The 21510-nt window shown below is 41.5% G+C and overlaps 1 protein-coding gene across 6 annotated transcripts in view; it reads left to right on the forward strand.

The window, feature by feature from the left end:
- Positions 1 to 21510, forward strand: part of TMEM108 (transmembrane protein 108) — a 327524-nt gene that overhangs the window by 154336 nt on the left and 151678 nt on the right. For 4 of the 6 annotated variants that reach the window (XM_066245521.1, XM_066245515.1, XM_066245516.1 and 1 more), the window contains exon 3: positions 14487 to 14572. In XM_066245521.1, coding sequence (XP_066101618.1) covers positions 14533 to 14572 — 40 coding nt within the window. In that variant the 5' untranslated portion in view covers positions 14487 to 14532. Of the gene's footprint in view, positions 1 to 114; positions 254 to 14486; positions 14573 to 21510 lie in introns of those variants that run through there. The other 2 variants (XM_066245520.1, XM_066245518.1) reach the window with 2 other exon arrangements.

Below are 21510 nucleotides of genomic sequence, written 5' to 3' on the forward strand. Positions count from 1 at the left end.
GCACAGGATGAGATATGGTTCATGAAGCAGGAGCTTCCTGAGCCAGCTGGCCGAGATTCATACCCTTGTCACTGTACAGTGGGGCGGAGCCACTGGGGAATTTCAAGAGCTGTAGTGAGGGATCAGATTTGAGGTTTAGAAGCTGAAAGATAGAAGGCCGGGATCAGTAGGAGACTGTTGCAACTGTCTGCCAGGACTTGGGTCCTGGTGTGAGTGAACTGATACCGTGAAACTGGCCTGTGAAAGCATCAATGTAGGTATTCCCACCCTGCCCCTGCCCCTGCCCCTGCCCCTGCTGCTGCTGCTTTCAGTTGGCTGCTTTGCTGAGATCTCTGCACGTTCCACGACTAAGGATGCCCAGGCTCTGACAGATTGAAGAGCCAATGCTTGGAGGTATGAGAGGGAGTTAGGAAGCCAATACAATAGCAAAAGAAGAACAGATTGAGATGTGTCACCTGATAAGATGTGTAAAGGGTGAGAGTTTCAGCCTGGGTTATTGAGAGACTAAGTCTGTTACCAAGATAGAGAACCAGAGCACGTGGTTGAAATATCTATTTTATTTATCTTATTTTGGACATATAGAGTTTGAGGTTTGGAAAGGGCTTCTCAGAGGAGTTGTCAGGGAGGCAGGTGGGAACCTCACAGCATAACTAATGCAGAAGTAACTGAAATGTGAGAGTTTGAAGGGATTGTGTAGAGAGAAAGTTTAGAGCAAGAAAAGAAGGGAAGGCCAGGATAGGCAGGAATACTCACATTTAAGAGGCAGAAGAGGATGAGGACACAGTAGTGAAGTGCTTCCTGGTTCATTTCCCCTTTCTCCAACCAACCAGACTGACCTACATAGTTAATGTGGGCAGTAGATAGGTAGTAGACATAGGGCAAAGTTAATGCTTCTACCAAAATAGAGCCCTTGATTTATAAACAAAGTATAACATTTATTAGTGTTGGTATCTGGCATTTAAATAGCATTCTAAATTTTGAGCAAGATTTAAAGAAATAACAAGTTTTATGAATCTTTGCATATCCTTGATGATTGCTTAGATAACCTGAGTTTAAGCCAATTAGTGATAGTAACTCATTTTACCTTTCTCAGAGACAAACTATATTCTCTTTAGCTGTTGCTAATCCATGGCCGTACTGGTCTCCTTGTCATCTTATTGTTTTGTGTCTTATCACACTGTCATCTAGTTGGAGTAGAGGGGAATTCTTTTTGAAGGAGGTCACACTGGGTATCTCAGTAGTCAGTGATGAAATCAATGTAAAGACTTCATTATATGCCCTGCTTTTTGGAGTGGATGCGATCCTGAGATGTTTTGAGTAGGATCCTGTGGAGCTTTCTCTCCCCATGTAGCCCAATGAGCTTGGAACCTGCTAGTAGTATATTAAACTGCTAATCAAAATGTAAACGAATTAGCAAGAGAATTACAAAACAAAAACAGTGGACCTTTCCAGAATATATAGTTTTAAATTATGATGGTGGCCATGTAAATTGATGTATTTCTTTGTAAAATAATTTAGCAATGTGTATCATAAATTAATGTATATTTATATACCTCTTTTGACTGACAGTTTCTTCCCACTGGCTATTGTGTCCATGGGTTGAACACTATCTTGTCCCTGGTGGGAGAGGAGTGGAGACTTTCCACTTTAAATCTAAGACCCAGCCCTCCTGCCACAGCAGCTGCTGCCACAGCCTTTAGTGGGTTTTAGGAAAAGTAGAAAGAATCTGGAGCCCAGGAACCATTGCCCACCCAATTGGCTCTTAAACTACTTCCCACGGTCAGAAATAATAGATAGGTAATAGATTTTCTGCATTACATGCTGTGTTTCTTTCGTTGTTTTTCACACACATTTTCGCAAGCCTCTTATAACTGTGCTGTTCAGTATGGTAGCCACAGCTCCATGTGGCTATTTAAATTCAAAATTTAGTTCCCCAGTGACAGACACTAGCCACATTTTAAGTGCTTGGGAGCCACCTTTAGCTAATGGCTAGTGTATCACACAATATGACTTATAGAACATTTCTGTCATCACAGAAAGTTCTGTTTGACAGTGCTACCTGCATCAATTTTGTAGGATTACTCAGGCACTTATTTAATCAACATGCTGAACCCTGCTATGTGCCTGATCATATTCTAAACACTGAGGATACAGCAGCGGACAAGATGGACAACATTTTTGCCTTTCCAGAACTCACATTTTAATTTTGAAAGCCTGTATCCAAATGTCAGTGTGTATCAATAGCTTAGGAGGGACAGCACTGGAACACAAATGGCTAATTGTTTTATAAAATCTTGGCTCATCCCCAGTTTGACTTCTTTGAGGCATTGCTCAATTTTATCCAACTCTTAAACCTCTGAATTTTAGACTTCTGATTTGGGTTTATTTGCAAGGCACAAATGGCTTACATGTTTGCTTTACCTTTAAATAATTGCTGTCATTGTCAAGTGTTTTTGATTCTGGGTGAGAGGTTTATTTGAAAGTAGTTGTTCTAGGATTTAATCATTTAAATCAATTCTGCTTTAATCAATTCTGGCTGCCTGTGTTTAATTCAGTGAAAGGTCTAGTGCTTCCTGGTTGTATATAACCACCGCAGAGACAGGAAATACATTGCCATTACCTTGTTGGTTTTTCTGCCGCACACAATGCCCATGTTTTAATACACCCATATGGGGCTACTCATACAGCATTAATATTGCTAGTCTAAAAAGTCGAATAATGGAAATAGGTTGCATTTCTAAAGTAGCCATTAGAATTCAGATATACCCTACTAATGCTCTCAGCAAGAGCCATGGATGCGAACACCAACAGTCCATTTGAACTAATAAATTGTAAACATTTTCCGCACTGGTGAGTCAATGAATTGCAGTGTATTACAGTTGAAAGGGGCCTTGGTGATGGTGAGGAAGGAGGGGCAGGCCCCCTCTTCCCTTAAAAGAAAGACATAAAAAGAATACAAGGGAAAGGAGCCAGCTGGGGTAACCAAGTCAGCCAGTGATAAATCATCGATATCCCATAGTTACAGTACAAAGCAAGAATAGCAGGATCTGTATGTAACTATGGCCAGTGATCTGGAAACCCGTTCTCCCTTGCTGACCCCACTGAAACTTTCCCTCCCCTCTCCTTGAGTCCTAAGAAATCTTAAACAAAGAAATCACATCCCCATTGCTTAGATACTGTAAAGGTATAGAGCCTGGAAGAAAGTCAACTTCGGGGAGCCCGTGTTTTGGAGCTACAAACTCCACATGCTCTGCCGGCTTTAATAAATCCTACTTCCTTTATCAAGTTGTCTGGGCATTTTTGTCTTTCTTTGATTCCTATAATAATGGGTCTTTCTGCTCCAACTCCCTCTTTTCTCATTTATTGGTCCTTTGAAGATGAAAATGACTTGTCCAAGATACAGTTGTAAAATCCTGCCATAACATGTTAAGTAGGTTCAGAAACTCACTTGTGCAAAGCAGAGTTCTTTAAATTAGAGTTTTAGCATCCTGAAGGACTTATTGAAACACAGATTGCTAGGCCAGGCCTCACCCTCAGAGTTTCTGATTCACTGAGTCTAGGGCAGAGCCTGATAATTTGTATTTCTCACAAGTTCCTGGGTGCTTGGTGGTCTCAAAACCACATGCTGAGAACTTCTGGTGTAAATCATGTGATTACATTATTGTGACATTATTGAAATGAGGGGAGTGAGCCTACAGAGGTAGCCCTGTAACTAACAGTGCTTGTCATAGGATGGCATTCAGTAGTTTCCAGAAAAATGGCTGTCTGAGCTCACTGCTCTGGGTACCATATCTTCCTACCCTGCTTCTCTCTTTGCTGGTGGCTTTGGTTTCCCACAGGAAAGGGACCTCTTCTATTTGGTCTCTCCCCCTGTGGCCACAGGATTTGTAGCCTTGGCTCCTCGCTGTGTTTCCCTGTGAATGCAATCTTCAGGAAACGGAACATCGCTCCACCTCGGGAACAAGCAACTTAGAGATTAACGTGGCTCCAACTTTCTGCCGGGCTCCTAGTCTGCATGTGTCTCCTGCACATTCTTCACTCCGCTGAACCTCAGTCTTTCTCCCTTTCAGTCGGTATCTGCTTAACCGTGCACATCCCTGTAAAGCAAGTAGCAGGGGCAAGTGAGAGGTTTACCAAAGAGAAATTGGGCAAAAGATCACAAAGATCTCATGTTTTCTAACACCTTAATTGCATGAGAGGCTGTGTATCTAAATATTTAAGAAATTCTGACTCACTCACTTTCTGTTTTGAATATAACTTGCAAATGTGGCTTCATTTATCATCCCACTTCCCCCATCTCTCTCAAAACTGCCAGTTTCAGGAATAAGAACGAGTGGAACCAGCCGCACTGTGGCTCATTCTCCCTTCGGCAGGGGCCAGGATCCCCTGAGAGTGTCTCTTGGTCCCTCAGGAAGTTTGATTTAATTGATCTAGAACAGTGGTCGGCAAACTCATTAGCCAACAGAGCCAAATATTAACAGTGTAATGATTGAAATTTCTTTTGAGAGCCAAATTTTTTAAACTTAAACTATATAGGTAGGTACATTCCTTATCAAGGTAGCGCCCGCACGTGGTATTTTGTGGAAGAGCCACACTCAAGGGGCCAAAGAGCCGCATGTGGCTCGCGATCCGCGGTTTGCCGACCACTAATCTAGAATGTTGCTCCCTGGTTTTAATGTGCAGTTTAATGTGCAGTCAGGGTTAAGAACTGCTAGATTAGGTTCTTGGTTTCTATTCCTGGCTCATCATGACAGCCATCTTGGATGTCATTTAAAATTGCCCCATCTAAGAACCTAGGTATCAGAATTCCTGAGAGAAAGACCTAGAAGTCTTTTTGAAATAGATTCTGACCATCAGCTGGTTTGGGGAACACCAGTTTTGGTACTTCTTGATATTTCTTATTGACCTTCCAGTCATCAAAGCAAGGTAGAATTATCAGCATAGTTAAATATGAGTTATTTAAGGTCCTCACAGGTGAAGAGGTCAAACGACCTTAATCGATATTTCTTTGGTGATGGCTGCAGCTGTTTTATATTGGCCCACCCTACTTTGGCACACATACATTTTTTTCATTGTAATTTTTATTCCAGCCATACATTCAACAGATTTTACCTATCCTGTGGAATCACTTGACATAAATTGAATATGTGTTTTGAATGATTAAATCAGAACCACAGATTAAAACTGTCCTCATACAGCTCAAGAATTACCTAAGCCTTTATGAGGATTAAAAGGGGAATGGAAAAAAGAATTTGAGGTCAAAAATAAAATTTAGCTGTGACAGTGGTATTATGACTAACATCACATACTGAAATGTTTCGCATGATCAGAGCATCTGCTGTGGGTTTACATGGTCTCTTACATGTAAAGCATTCTGATAAGAATTTTCCCTACTTCCTATGGCCTTGCCTGCCTTTCCATTATAAAAACGTGGCACATCTTTCAGAAGAAATGTCTGCTGCCTAAAGGAAATACACATATTTTTAGGTCCCCAAATTTAATTTCTGAAGATGTTCTTCAGAGACTGCAAAAGAAAAAAAATGAGTTTACTGAGGACAGGATAATCTTTTTCGTGAGCAGTACAGTCAAAATGATAGAACATACTCCTTTGGTATTTGGCATTGCTACAGTATCATTTAATTCCCTGACCTCAGTGTTTAGTCTGTAATACCAAAACCATAAAAGGGCAAGTGTGCTATGTAGTCTTTGCCTTTCAGGAGCACCTGCGTGTCTCCTCAGATGAGCTTACTGGTCTTAATATGCCTTTATGCCAGAAGAAGGTCTGTGTCATTCTAATAAGCTCCGCCCTAGTTTTACCCGCAACTGTGACTGTGAACAGCAGAACACCCTCCCCCAACAAATGCAAATAAATTCCAAGGGGTTGGGACTGTTACTTAGATAATTTACTTCTCAGTCTTCTTTACCCTGGTCAGCAAAATGCGGCTTGCAAGCCACATGCGGCTCTTTGGCCCCTTGAATGTGGCTCTTCTACAAAATACCACGTGCGGACACTACCTCGATAAGGGATGTACTTACCTATGTGGCTCTCAAAAGGAATTTCAATCGTTGTACTGTTGATATTTGGCTCTGTTGATTAATGAGTTTGCCGACCACTATGACGTAGCACAACCCACAAAACAGGCGTAACTCGGAGACAGGGCGGATGCGGTCCCAGACTTCCAGACCTCCACGATTAAGCAAGGATCACACTGAAGCGAACCATAATCACTGTGGTGGTGGAGGGTCTTGCCCCTCAGTTTGTAAGAAATGCAGCGTCTGCGCAGCGCAGTAAAGCAAGGCGCTCTCAAACCAGGTCTCCCTGTAATCGGTTCTCTTATGTAGGCTTCTCCTGAGCAGGAGATGAACAGTTTTTGCCCTTTTTGTTTGAAATTCAGTATCTCAGTGGATCTGACAACCTCACTCCAATATTTTACTTTTCAGAGAAGTAACTGAAGGGGAAGAGAGGAAAAGAGCTCTATTGAAGGTGTTTTTTTAATCCTTTCAAGTTTCTTGAGTGAGAGCCTGGCCCCGGGCTGCTGGAGGACTGGCCGGATGCAGTGGGGGCAGAGGGCAGCCCTGCCCGCTTGGTCCGTCAAGGTTTCCCTCCACAGTTGGACCCTGCTGCGTCAGGAGAGTTTTATGACTCAGAAATCATGCAGTGCTATTTCTTGTGGCTTTTGTCTTGGGCCACATGAATTAATTGCTAGTATTTTAAAATAAGAGTCTATGTCTGGTTTCTCTTGAAATTTTAAGGAAATATTTTTTAACTTTTTATTGAGTTTATTGGGGTGACATTGGTTAGTAAAATTGTACAGGTTTCAGGTGCACAATTCTCCAGTACATCATCTGAATATTGCATTGTGTTCACCATCCCAAGTCAACTCTCTGTCCATCATTATCCCCCCTCTGGCCTCCTCCAGCTCCGCCCACCCCCTTTCCTTCCTGCAGTCCCCACACTGCTGTCTATAAGTTTATTTTTTTTGCTTAATCCCTTCACTTTTTTCACCTACCCCCATCCCCTCTGACAGCTGTCAGTCTATTCACCATATCTATAAGTCTGTTTCTATTTTGTTTGCTAGTTTATTTTGTTCATTAGATTCCACATATAAGTGAAATTATATGATACTTGTCTTTCTCTACTGGCTTATTTCACTTAGCATTATATTCTTCAGGTCCATCCATGCTATTGCAAAAAATAAGATTTCTTTCTTTTTTATGGCTGAGCAGTAAGTATTCTATTGTATAAATGTACCACCATTTTTTTTATACACTCATCTACTGATGAACACTTGACTTGCTTACAAATTTTGGCTACTGTAAATAATGCTGCAATAAACATAAGAGGTACAGATAGTCTTTCAAATGAATATTTTGGGTTTCTTTGAATCTATTCCCAAAAGTAGAATTGCTGGGTCATAAGGTCATTCCAGTTTTAATTTTTTGAGATAGTTCCATACCGTTTTCCACAGTGGCTGCACAAGTCTGCATTCCCACCAACCGTGCACGAGGGTTCCCTTTTCTTCACATCCTCACCAACACTTGTTGTTTGTTGATTTATTGATGGTAGTCATTCTGACAGGTGTGAGGTGATACCACATTAGGGTTTTAAGTTGCATTTCTCTAATATGACATTGAGTATCACTTCATATGTCTATTGGCCATCTGTATGTCTTCTTTGGAGAAGTGTCTATTAGGTCCTTTGCTCATTTCTTAATTGGATTGTTTGGGGGTATTTTTGATGTTGAGTTTTATAAGTTCCTTATGAATTTTGGATATCAAATGTATTGGTGAATATGTACTCCCACTCTGTGGGTTGTCTTTTCACTTTATTGATTGTTTCCTTTGCTATACAAAAACTTTTTTGTTTCATGGAGTCTCATTTATTTTTTTGTTTTGCTTCCTTTACCTGAGGAGATAATATCAGAAAAATTTTGCTACAAGAAATGTCTGAGATTTTACTGCCTGTGTTTTCTTCAAGGATTTTTATGGTTTCAGGTCTGACATTTAATTCTTTACTCCATTTGGAGTTTCTTCTTGTGTATAGTGTAAGAAGATGGTCCAGTTTCATTTTTTTGCACATATCTGTCCAATTTTTAGGAAAAACTTTTTTTTTTTTTTCATTTTTCTGAAGCTGGAAACAGGGAGAGACAGTCAGACAGACTCCCGCATGCGCCCGACCGGGATCCACCCGGCACGCCCACCAGGGGTGACGCTCTGCCCACCAGGGGGCGATGCTCTGCCCATCCTGGGCGTCACCATGTTGCGACCAGAGCCATTCTAGCGCCTGAGGCAGAGGCCACAGAGCCATCCCCAGCGCCCGGGCCATCTTTGCTCCAATGGAGCCTTGGCTGCGGGAGGGGAAGAGAGAGACAGAGAGGAAAGCGCGGCGGCGGAGGGGTGGAGAAGCAAATGGGCACTTCTCCTGTGTGCCCTGGCCGGGAATCGAACCCGGGTCCTCCGCACGCTAGGCTGATGCTCTACCGCTGAGCCAACCGGCCAGGGCAGGAAAAACATTTTTGAGAGGACTTCTAGTTTCTTTAAGAAAAACAAAACAAAAGGAAAAAAATACCCCTTTTCCTGCTGACAGTTGACTGGAGCCAAAAATTCTATTTAATCTTTCTAGTTCACTAGAGTCCCACTAGTCCCTATAAACTCTCAGACCTGAGACAAAGTGACTGTCACTATAATTGTGCTCACACTGTTGATCACTGGTTCAGAGGAAAGTGAAATATTTATTGCACAAAAGAGAAAATTTGGAAGATACACTAGAAGAACCACAAGTTTCAAGAAAAGTGAGAGAGAACCTCTGTTTCTGTTTGGAAATAAAGGATATTCCTGAGCTTAGGCAAAGTATCTGTATCAAAAGAATTTGACTAAAAATTCTATTATAACCCAAACCTAGTCCTGTGGACACATGTATCTCTTATGGTATAAGTGAGCGTGAGAAACCTTCATATGAAGGGAAATACAAGGTTAGGTTCCTATGAGCCTCTAGTCCTATTTTTGTCAACTGATCAATACATAACCTGTTTTATGTGTTTCTGTTTAAAGATACCTTATTGAATATATATTGTTGATTCATTAACATTGAACTCCAGGCCAATGGCACTATAACATGCCTGAACAAATCTTATCTATGACATGTATTTTGTCTCTTAAGAGTCATCACTATCTTCTGGCACTTAAGAACCACCAGACAGCACTTCAGCATTATTCTTGGGGGCCATTTCAATAGACATCAAAGAAAGGCACAAAAATACTGAAAACATGACACTAAAGAGCCCGGAGAAAGAACACTTGTTCACAGTATGAGATCTGAAACAAGACAGCATTGCCTTGTTTGACCTCAGCTGGCAACATGGCATGTTGGACAACTCAAATTTTTCACCACTTGGCACATGTCTGCAAATGATTGCTGAAGCACCATGAGTTACAAATTAATTTTAGGGATATTAACTCTTTGCTTGTTCTAAGTTGATCATTTTTCTAGCTTTTTATTCATATTTTTACTTAATTATATTTTTTTACTGTGTAATTTTTTATGTAATAGTTTCTTTTTTTTTTTTTTTGAATTTTGAAAGGTTTTATTAAAGGAGGAGATTTATTAAATATGCCAGCTACATATGGCTGACATGGGGCATTTGCAGACCCAAATCATCTTTCTTCTTATTGCTTCAAACTTTGAGAGTTAGTAAAGCTTCTCTCTATTCCCAAGTAATAGAAGAATTTACTCTTATTTTATCCTAGTACTTGTATGATTTACTTTTTTACATTTAAATGTCTGGTCCAGCCATGGCCAGGTATCTCAGTGGTAGTGTTAGCCTGGTGTGTGGATGTCCCAGGTTCGATTCCGGGTCAAGGCACACCAGAGAAGCAACCATCTGCTTCTCTACCCTTCCTCCTCCCCCTTCTTCTCTCTCTCGTTCTCTCTCTCTTTCCACCTCCCATAGCCATGGCTCAATTGGTTTGAGCACATCGGCCCTGGGCGCTGAGGATGGCTCCGTGGAGCCTCCACCTCAGGCGATAATAATAGCTCAGTTACGAGCATGACCCCAGATGAGCAGGGTATCAGCCCCAGATAGGGGTTGCAAGGTGGATCCTGGTCGGGATGCATTCGGGAGTCTATTTCCCCTCCTCTCACTTGGAAAAAGAAGAAAAATATTAAGAAGAATAAAAGTCTGGTCCATTTGGACTTATGCTGGTGTGTGATATTTGGAATGAGCACAATTATCTTTTCTTATATTACTCTGCCATTCTCTCAACATTTATTTAAAAGCCCACTGATTTGATATGCGGCCTTATCATATCCTAAATTTCCATATAAAATTGGGTCGATTCATGTGTCAATATCAGATTGTTTCATCATAGAGGCTTTAGAGTAGTTATATCTAGTAGGGCTGTCAGCTCTTTTCTCCCCTGAACTCCACCTTGTCGCGAGTTTTTTTTTTGTTGTCTTCCAGGATTTTCCTAGCTATTCTTTTGTATTTGTTCTCTGTGAACTTGTCATTTCAAGTCAATTTGCATGTCAAATACCAGAGCTTTCTTTTGGGTTATTACTTTTTCATTGCTACGTAGATATTTCTAATTGGAACATTTTCAGTTGTCCTCCTGAGTCAATGGAACAGATATAACTGTCCCATTGAAGCCAAGAGGGAGGCAGGATTCTATTAGACTCGCTTTCTTTAGAGAGCGAGTGATTCAGGTTACTTGTCCCAGCCCCTTGTTTCTCCTGTGCTGATAATCGGTGAGTCCCCCACCTGTGCCACTGTCTCTGCATGTCCAGTCAAGTGTTTTCATCATCTTCCTTTTTCTTTTTGCTTTTATTCAGCCCTTTGGCCATAAAACTCTATACTTCCTTAAGATTTCATTCCAGACATTATTTGTCATCTTTGGAGCTCCTAAATTATTCCCTGAGGCACCCGATACAGTTAATGTTTTCATCTATACAGTTAAAAAAGAGGCTTTTGATAGAATCTCATTGTAGCTCTCCATCCATCCAAAGGAGCACAATTGACCTAAGAGATTCAGCCGAGAAACCATCATTATAACAGTGAGTGAGTTCAGTTAGGTCACAAAATGAATGTATAAAACGCAGTCATTTTCATTTAGAGGCAATTAGGAAATATAATGGGAACTCAAATTCCATCACAGAGGCAAAATGAATAAATAAATATAAAATGCCTAGGAATTAACTCAGCAAGACCGTAGAACCTAAATGAAGGAAAAACACTGCAAAACTCCACAGAAAGGACTAAATAAATGTTAGTTTTGAATAAATACTAAGCCATATGGTGCTTGTACTTAGGGTAGCCCTCTGTTACCCATATGATCTGACGTGTTCCAGATGTATGGGCTCAGTCATTCCTTGTGTGAATAAAATGGCACTAGTTCATGTCTTATGGAAAATCAAACAGTTTCTTTAAAATGTCTAAGAACTTCCAGAGACAACTGAGGGACCTGTGTTCCCCTGGATCAATATAAACCACAACTACTTCTTTCATGTTACTTGATCATTCATTCATTTATTCACTCTATGTTTGTTGAGTACTTACCAAGCCCTAAGCTCTCTATAGATATCCACTAACCACTGCTTATGGCTCCAGGGGACCCTACCTCTGTTCCTGGTCACCCATGACTTGGGTCATAATGTCATCTCTTTCAGTGCCCAGCTGAGCACCGCCAGTATAGGGCTATTTTGTATAAGACTTTGCTGAGGTTTGAGGATACTAGTGGTGGATAAGCATTGTGGAGGAGAAGGAAGACAGTTGTAATATATTAATGCAAAAAGCATAGAAAAGAAGCAGTGAAAAATTAAATACTACACATCTTAAAGTTTACAGTAGGTCTCCTGTGGAGAATTCCTCACTTTACCCTTTAGTCTTAGCTCCTACTTGCTACTGTCTTTTGGAATTGCCTCTTTTCATCTATTTCTTAATGTCTTTCATTTATCACCTTAGCCTCTGTGATTTCTGGATCACTTCACCCCTCATTTGTAGCATTTGGGAACTCAAACCTCCTGTTATTTTATAATGGAGAGGAATGTAACTCTCTCTCCTGGTTACTCATCCAGATCACACGGGAGGAGAGGAGGCTTCAGTTTTCCTAACCAAAGAAGTCATTGAGCTATCCCTCACCTCCAAAAAAGGCACTTCTCACCCTATATTCATTATAGAGAGGAGAGGAAGAGAGAGAGAGAGAAGGGGGAAGAGCAGGAAGCATCAACTCCCATATGTGTCTTGACCAGGCAAGCCCAGGGTTTTGAACCGGCAACCTGAGTTTCCAGGTTGACGCTTTATCCACTGTGCCACCACAGGTCAGGCAGCTTCTCACCCTTTGAGAAGAATTATTCTCATCTCTAGGGCTATAGACTAAAATATCATTTATTTTCTCTTCACCACACTTGGATGTTGAAAAGATCAGGTCTCTCCCAAATTAATAAAGCAAGTAGAAGATAACTCTTAACTATAATCCCAATGTCTGTTTTTCTGGAATTTATTAAAATGATTTTGAAACTAATTGGAAAGATAAAAAAGCTCAAAGAACTAAGCAGAACCTAAAAAGAAGAGTAAAAATGAAGGACTAATTTTACCAAGATTAAATTTTAAAAAAAAGAAGTAAAACATGATACAAAGTTCAGAAACAGATCTAAAAGAAGGAAAAACCACCAACAACAACAACAAAAAAAAAACAAGAAAGGATAGGGAACTATTACTTATGTCATCCTGGTCTAAGGCCTTTCTAACCATAGTAGTGTGTATATGTGTGAGTATGTCATTCTTACAATAAAGGAAGGAAAGAAGGAGGGAGGGAGGGAGGAAACAGCATGCATTACAACATGAATGAACCTTGAAAACATGCTAAATGAAAGAGCCAAACACAAAAGACCATGTTGTGTGACTCCATTTCTGTGGAATCCATGGTAGATAGTGGTTGTCAGGGTCTAGGGGAAGGGGATGATGGGAAATATCTGCTAATGAACATGGGAGCTTCTTTTTAGAGGGATGAAAATATTCTGAACTAGGTAGTAGTGATGGTTGTACAACTTTTGCATATACTGACAACCACTAAGTTGTATACTTTAAAGGCTGAATTTCTTGATACATAAATTATATCTCAATTAAAATTTTTTAAAGATAAATCAGTTCTACTTGGGTAGCATGGAAAAAATTCCAGCATGCCAACAGAGAATGATTAAAGACTGTGTTAAAGAAAAAAGAATCCAATGACACTTGTTAAAGATGGTAGGGCAGACTTTATTTTGGACCATTGAAATCAGTGCAGGGACCACTGCAATGGGATTTTACAGTTGGCCGAGAGATCGGACTCAAACCCTCATACGATGTGGGCAAGTAAGAAGTTAACAAGGGTCAGAGTTGGGGATCATTGAATGGAAAATTACTAAGAAGAAACATCCGGCATCTGGCTGGCCTAACCTATCAGGATTCTTGCTGGAGACAGGACGGGATGAACTTCCTTAGCAGGGTTTTTGCTAAAAGTAGGTTTGGCAAGGAAGTGCCTGCAAAGGCCTAGGAAGAAGGTGCGTGCAGGAGCTTGACCAGAGAATCTTTGTCAAATGTGAATTTAAAAAACTTTTTAAAGGCAAATGACTAAGAAACACGTGAAATGTAAAGTAAAGCAATGAGATGGGGCATTTGCCTATTTACTTGGCAAAAATGGAAAGAAATTAATTTTTTTTTAAACAGGTTGTAGTCTAATAGCCTCATATATTGGTACCAGTGAGGTCAATTTGGCAATATATTACAAAAGCCATAAATTGGGTCCTTGTGATTCCATTTCTAGGAATTTATCTTAAAGTAGTACAGTGTGTCATTTAAAATAAAGTAGTCGAGTAATAGCTACCACACAGGAGGATGTTTTTTTGCTGTTAGGGAGAAAAAATAGAATTTATAATACATAAAATGAGACAAGCCAATAGAAGTGCACTTTTGAAAGGCTGGAGAGATAGGTAATTTGTCTTTTATTGTATATTCTTATGTATACTTTCTCTTTAGCTATATTTTCAAAATATCCTGTACTAGAGGTATCTTTTATAACAGAAAACAATAGAAAAGTTGTTTAATATAATACAATTTTAAGTGTGGTGAAGCTTTGTGGGGTTTTGGGGGGAGCACCATGGTGGAAATGAGATTAGAAATTTGTTGTGTCTAATTAGATTAGACAAGATTAGAGATTCAGGGGAAATTAATCAGAAGCCTCGAAAGTTCCAAAGCCAGATCTCACTCTCTAGTTGCCCGTATGAGTTTCCTTCAGTGGTGTGCATGGTTTCAGGATTTGACCAATGGATTAACTGGTAGTTTTATAATATACACTGTGATAAATTAAACTGTGGTGTATCCACTCCAAGAATCTTTCTCTTCAGAATCAGGTGTTTTAATCTTACAACTAGGATTGGGTTAAGTGGAGTTCTTTCTGATTATTGATTTATGCTCCCCAGATGTAACCATTTTCTTCTCCTGACTTTCTAGACAGAATCATGAATAAACGGGAGGACACGAAGGACCAGATGATACCATGAAGAGAAGTTTACAGGCCCTCTATTGCCAACTGTTAAGTAAGATGATACTGCATTTCTTCTTTCTTAGAATGTACCGGTGTTATTGCTTGTCCAGTGCCAGAAATTTATACACTTTCTGGAGGAAGACCAGGGTTTAGTCAATGAGAGCAAACAGTAAATTTTTCCCTCTGCTTCATCTGGGTACTTCAGGCGTCAAGCATTAAACTGTTCTATTTCCTTGGGTATCAGTTTTAATGCAAACTCCATTATTATAATTCTAAATTGACATGCAGGCATAGTTAATTCAAGAACGTATGTCAGAAACATTACTGCTCTTGTTTTTATGGCAGAATAAAGGGTGTCCCAATATGACCTGTAAGTTTCACAGGGACAGAGAACGGTAGGCTGTGTTCTGTAGATTTTGTCACATGGAACCTGTTACCATTCAGTGTTTTTACAGCATTTGATTTGGAATGTGTGCCATAGTTTTGCATGTTCTTAAATAATAAATAGTGAAATGCAATTTCTTTAAGTTTGGTTGATAGAATGAAGAGTGTTCAGTTACAACTTTTTGCATGTTGCTCATGTGTTTTGCAGAATGCCAATTGACAGTTAGTGTCTGTACAGCCTTTTAGATTGAAATTGTTAAGGATTGAAGGTAAAAACCAATACCAGTTGGTGGGTTTGATGTACAGATTGACCCACTTGGGACAACAGGCATTGCCCACTCCAGGTCTTACAAAAGCCATTGTGTTTAAGAAAATTGGGAGTTCATTGTGTCTGTCTGGTTCTTGCTGAGGTAAATAAAGGACCTATCTTTCTTAGGCTGAGTGGCTCCTTATTAACTTTTGCCAAGAAAATAGTAGGAAAAGAGATTGAGATGCAAATCACCAGCTGGCCCTTAGAATGTAGCAATTCAGGTTATGTTGCACCCCCATTTCAGAGCATGTTATCTACAGACAGCATTCTGGATGGTATTTTAATTGACTCATTTCTGCTACTGAATTATAATCCCTGAAACACAGATCACGTCAGCCTATTTTCAGCCTGATGGAACGTCGCCAAGAGTTGTAGGGACTCTCATGTTCTTTCTCTGTGTATTCTACTGGGTTTGTTGTTGCTGCTATTTCTTTCTTTCTTCTTCTTTTTTAATGATAAGCTTTCTTGTTAAAGAAAAGGTTTTCCAGATTGAAGAAGCAATGTCATCAAGGAATGATTAACGCTGCCTTGATGGGAGGGGGGACATTGGAAGGATAACTAAGATTACACACACATGCACGCACGCATGCGCACGCACACACACACGCATATACCCTCAAAAGGGGGAAGCAGGCAGAAGAACCAAGAAATGAAAAAGAGCATAGTCGATTTGGAAGGCAGCAAAATGTTTGAGTTCACCCTTACTGATTATGTTCCCCAAAGTTTGCACAATATTATAAAATCAAATATTATTATATTATTTGAAAGGCATCAGATAAGTATCCTATGATTAAGTCAAGCCTTAGCCTGTACTGTAACAAGGCCCTTCCAAAGTGCAGCAGGTGTGAGGGGCTGAAGGGACTTTCCTCAAAGATTATCTGGAGAGCTGCGTCAGTCTACTTTGTCTCAACATTCTTCCTGCAAGCTTTCCTAGAAATGCAGGCAGCCCAGAGTGGGTAGCTTCATGCCGGTTAGGAGGAGGGTAGGTAGTGGCCCTCAGCAAACCACTCCGCGGACTAGATGCTGGTGGTGGGCTGGAGCCCAGCTTGGTGCAGAGTTGGGAGGGTGGGGCACTTAGGCACTAGAGTCAATTAGTCTGACCTCAGAGTGTGGTTTTCACAAATTCATTGGGATGAAGGACTGTTATTTGAAGATTTTTTTTTCTCATGAGAAGAAATGGATATTTAGCAAAATTCTAGACAACTTAAACTGTGGCATGCATACATACACATACACATACAATAACTCTTTTGTCATTGGTCAGCCAGTTAATAAGTTATGGCTGGATTAACTTTGTCCGCAAAACAAAATATTTTTCAGTGTCTAAAATAGCCTTGAGAACTACAGAGTCAACATAAACTTAATGTTTTGAATTTTGAGTTAAAAAAAACCAACCCTGATAAAGAGTATTTTGGTTCTCTTTTGTTGTATAACAAATCACCTCAGAACGTTGTAGCTGAAAGCAACAACAGTTACATTTTGCTGGTGACTCTGCTTTGGGCAGGGGTTGGCAGAGACGCCAGTGCCTGGGGTCTGGGCTGAGCAACTGCAACAGCTGAAGGCCGAGACGCCCGAGACTGGCCAGCATCCTTATTTCCGAGGCCTTTTCACACGACACAGTGGGCTTCCTCACAGCATAGTGGCCTCAGGGTGCTCAGATGTCGTACAGGGCAGCTCACGGCCTTGAGGCCCGGGCAAAACCTATCAGGATTCTTACGAATTACGCTTGGAAATCCCAGAACAGTACTTCAGTCACATTGTGTTGGCCAAGGAATCACTAAGACCAACCCTGATTCAAAGGGAAGGGGACTGAACTGCGCCTCTCAGAAAGTAATGAGGGTTTGTAGTCATCTTTAGTTTACCGCAGGTAGTGTCTGTTGAAAACAAACAAGCAAGCAGTGACTAGTGGACATGAGCCAGTTCGTGAGTCATGATAATCATCAGAGAACCTACTCTCCCTGAGTGTCTACTGTGTTCACAGACATCCGCTGATCAGTGTACCTGCATCATCTCGTTTATATCAGAGGTGCGTGTTTCAAGATGAAGAAGTGTTACCAATGAGTAGGTTAAGGCCTGGCCCACGGTGAGCAGGCAATGAGTGTTGGAGCTGGACTTCATTCACACCCCGGTCTCTCTGACCCCCTTGTTCATGCCCTTCTATTCATCCTGCCTGGCACCTCTGTCACACGCGGGAAAAATCAGCAGTGAGACCACTTTGCTGTTTCTGTGGCTAGACGGGGTGGTTCTAACCCATGATCAGTAAAGTGCACATCTTGTTAGTCATGTCAGATGAAGCTAAAAAATGCAGGCTCTCTCTGGCTCACTGAGTCATAATGAGCAGTCGCTGGGGCTGGTGTGTGGGCCTGATAGGGGCTGAGGGATGCAGTCTTTGGCAGGCAGGGTGGTGGAGGTTTTAATATTTTACTTTTATTTTAACTGCCTGTCTCTGCCTCTGTTTTATTTCTTGGGCTGCTTCCACAGTGCAGCACTGACTGCTTCGCCCTGCCAGCTGGGGCCCGTGGGGGAGGTTTAGCACATTTGATATTATACCTGGAACAACTGAAAGCTTGAGGCTGAGGGTGGTGATGTGAACCTTCATGGTTGTGTAACAACCAAATGCTGCTTTCACTTGTCTTTTGTAGACCTGAGTAGTAAAGTAGTTGCAAAGTTGGTGCTAAGAAGACCTGGGTTTTTGAACTGCAGACCAGGGTTTAAACCCTAGCCCTGCCACTTGTAGGTGGCTCATGTTACGTAAGTTATGGACTCATGTGCCTCAAATGTCAAATAGGGTATTACCATCCTCTCCATATGATGATACTGAGTGAGATAACATGACGTATAGCAGACCAGCAGTAAGTAACAGGTCCTTTATTGGGCCTTCTGTCTGGAAGAGAAGGCACAACCTAACCAAGAGCTCTACGATAACTAGCTTTTGCATGGGACTTCTGGGTTCACCATTTTCATAGAATTTCATCCTCACACCTTCCAAGGCAAATGGGACGTTAACTATCATTTATTTCATTCTACAAAGGAAGGAGTTGACATGATCAAGACCGCCTTTCCCAGGCTATGTCAGAGTTGTTGTTTTTTAAACTAGTAATGGAAAGTAAGGAACATCATCACAAACCTTTAAGAACATGACCTGCTGGGAAGGCACTGAGTCCCAAGTTAGCAGATTTGGTCTTTGCCTGGGTGCTGTGTACTGAAAATTCTTTGTGTTACTTCATTGTTAAGAAGACGGAGACAATCATTATGAGCTTAAGAAAATAAGAAACTCTTATAGACCAATATTCATTCAAATCAAAGTTGTTTGGGGCCCTGGCTGTTTGGCTCAGTGGTAGAGCGTCGGCCTGGCGTGCGGGGGACCCAGGTTCGATTCCCAGCCAGGGCACACAGGAGAAGCGCCCATCTGCTTCTCCACCCTTCCCCCTCTCCTTCCTCTCTGTCTCTCTCTTCCCCTCCCGCAGCCGAGGCTCCATTGGAGCAAAGATGGCCCGGGCGCTGGGGATGGCTCCTTGGCCTCTGCCCCAGGCGCTAGAGTGGCTCTGGGTGGATCCCGGTCGGGCGCATGCGGGAGTCTGACTGACTATCTCTCCCCGTTTCCAGCTTCGGGAAAAAAAAAAAAAGTTGTTTGGATACTTACTCAGAGTTGAGGAGTGATTGGGTTTAATAAGTTAAGGGTTTGCTCTACACCCAGGCATTTGTATTTCTTAAATCACGCTCTGTATTATTATCGGTACACTTGCTTGCTTTTGCATCCTCTGCACACACTGGACTGTGTTAACCACACAAAGTAATGCTTTGCTCAACCCGAAGAACTGCCCACAGGCCCCAGCTTACTAGGAGGAGGAAGAGAAAGAACTCCTGGTGTGGATGTGGGCCCCTGACCTGTAGAGTAGAGGAAAAGGGCACCTCTTCGCTCTCTTTACTGGGGACATGGAAACTGTACCTCAGTTTCAGACTCTGTGCACACACACTCCCCAAAGTCTGTACTGCCCACTTCTCTAGACTCTTCAGGCATAACGAGAAGCCTGTTGAAGGTCGAGCTTATTTCTGATGGGATAGTCTGCCTCTCCTCTGATCTCTGGACTGAGCAGATGCCCCTAAAATGCTTTAAAGTGAGCAAAATGGCTTTGGTGTCTTTTTAATTCTGACTGTCCTTCTCATCAAGCAGCCGCCCAGTGTCTGTTCTTCTCTCCTGTCACATCTTAAACTAAAAATATCCATATAAGTAATATCTTCCATACGGGATTAACATTTTCTCTCTCCTTTTCTTCTCCACTGATCTTTACCCAGAGTAGACCCAAAGTCCCCACCAGGGTACCTGCCCAGGCCGGTTGTCACTGTGGTCTGCGATCTGAAGTTCTCATGTGTTCCATTAAGATGTAAAGCAGTCTAATGTGGGCCAAGGTGTGCTCTGTTAGCGAAGTAGAGTTCAGGAGCTTCTCCATAACTCGGGGATATTTGCATTTTTAAAAGAAATTAATTTTACCTTTTTAAGGCACACACTATTTTGCTATCATTATAAACAGTATTGGGTATAGCCGTTTAAACAGGGACTATGTGGATGTCCTTGAGTCGGTGGTCTGGAATCTTTAGATTGTTTTTCTTTCTGGCTTATTCGTTTCTTCTTTGGTCCTCTTAAACCAGAAACAATCTCTTATGCCTTATCTGTACCCTGTTATCCTCACCATCCACCCAGATTTCTGACCCCAAATACCTGAAGCCACCCTTGACTGTTCTCTGCCCCACCGCGGGTGCGTTGGGGTGCCAGCTCCTAGGTACTCTCACATGGTGTGCTTTCATGAAGTTCTCTGCATCCCCACCATCTCTGCTGGCTGAGGGCTTCTTGGGGTCTTGCTGGGACCTTTTTAACGGTCTCCTTGCTTGTTGCCCTATTCCTAGGCCTCTTCCCCTCCTCTTCTAACTCATCCTCACATCACTGCAGAATCAGCCACCTGTCATCTGCTGGTCACCTTTCAGCGCATTGCGTTCCCAAGAGCATCAGTTCTCATTGTCTCATCCAGGGACCTCTACGGAGTCCTCATCCCTTTTCAGTAAGTCTGTGGGGCACGCCCTTTTCCAACCGCAGATCTTTATATCAGCTGTATCACAACAGATTGAATGCAGAAGCTGGTATGAGAGCCAGCTAGCTGTCTTTCATAAGCCAGATGTTAAAGAGATTTACAAAAATATAAAACAATGGAAGCCTTCTCACTAACTCTTTTTTGTTTTAGAAAATATGGGTTTTTTTATTTAAAATGTTATTTGTCACCTGACCAAGTGGTGGTGCAGTGAATAGAGTGTCGGACTGGGACGCGGAGGACCCAGGTTTGAAGCCCTGAGGTCTCAGGCTTGAGCGTGGGATCATAGACGTGACCCCATTGTCTCTGGCTTGAGCCCAAGGTTACTGGCTTTAGCAAAGGGTCACTCTCTCTGCTTTAGCCCTCCCCCCCCCATCAAGGCACATATGAGAAAGCAGTCAGTGAACAACTAAGGTGCCACAACAAAGAATTGATGCTTCTCATCTGTCTCCCTTTCTGTCTGTCTCTGTCTATCCCTCTCCCTGTCACACACATACACAAAAAATGTTATTTGTCAACATGTAATGAGATCATTATTTTTTAATAAATTAATATCTTTGGTTTCTCAGCTTTAATTTTAATACAGTAAACATTAGCAAATATAAGCTATATAAACAAAGGCTTTTTGTGGTCCTCAATAATTAAGAGTATAAGGGATCATAAGACCAAATTGAGAGCTATTGACCTAAAGGATAAAGTCTAAATTCCTTAGGTTAGCATTCAAGTCTGTTGAGTGGTCTGGTCCCAGATGAACGTTTCTGCCTCATCTCTCACCACTTCTCTCCTGTATGTCCTTCACTTCCCGCCCCCGCCCCTCATACACACACGCCACTTACTCGGTGGATGCCACAGTGTGTTCCAGCCAGCACAACAAGATACTAGCTCTGCATATACAGGCACTTGTTTTCCCATCTTCCAGCTGCTTGGGAAGCAGGGACTCCATTTCATTCATTCCCCGATCTCCAAACTGATCTAGAGCTTGAATCATAGTAGGATGCAATACATCTTTAATGTAATTACCATATTTCATCAAGTCTATAACTTCATTCATTGTAACATACATTGTTGCTTTATGAGCCACTGAGAAAGAGAAAAAGAAATGCTGCTTGAACTATAAAACTATCACAACCATCAGTTACATGTTACAATGCGGAAACACATATATGGATAAAATGCAGAATTACTAGAACGGATTAAGGCTAACTGGGTTAT

Source organism: Saccopteryx bilineata, chromosome 10, assembly GCF_036850765.1.
Source record: "Saccopteryx bilineata isolate mSacBil1 chromosome 10, mSacBil1_pri_phased_curated, whole genome shotgun sequence".
Classification (NCBI taxonomy): domain Eukaryota; kingdom Metazoa; phylum Chordata; class Mammalia; order Chiroptera; family Emballonuridae; genus Saccopteryx; species Saccopteryx bilineata.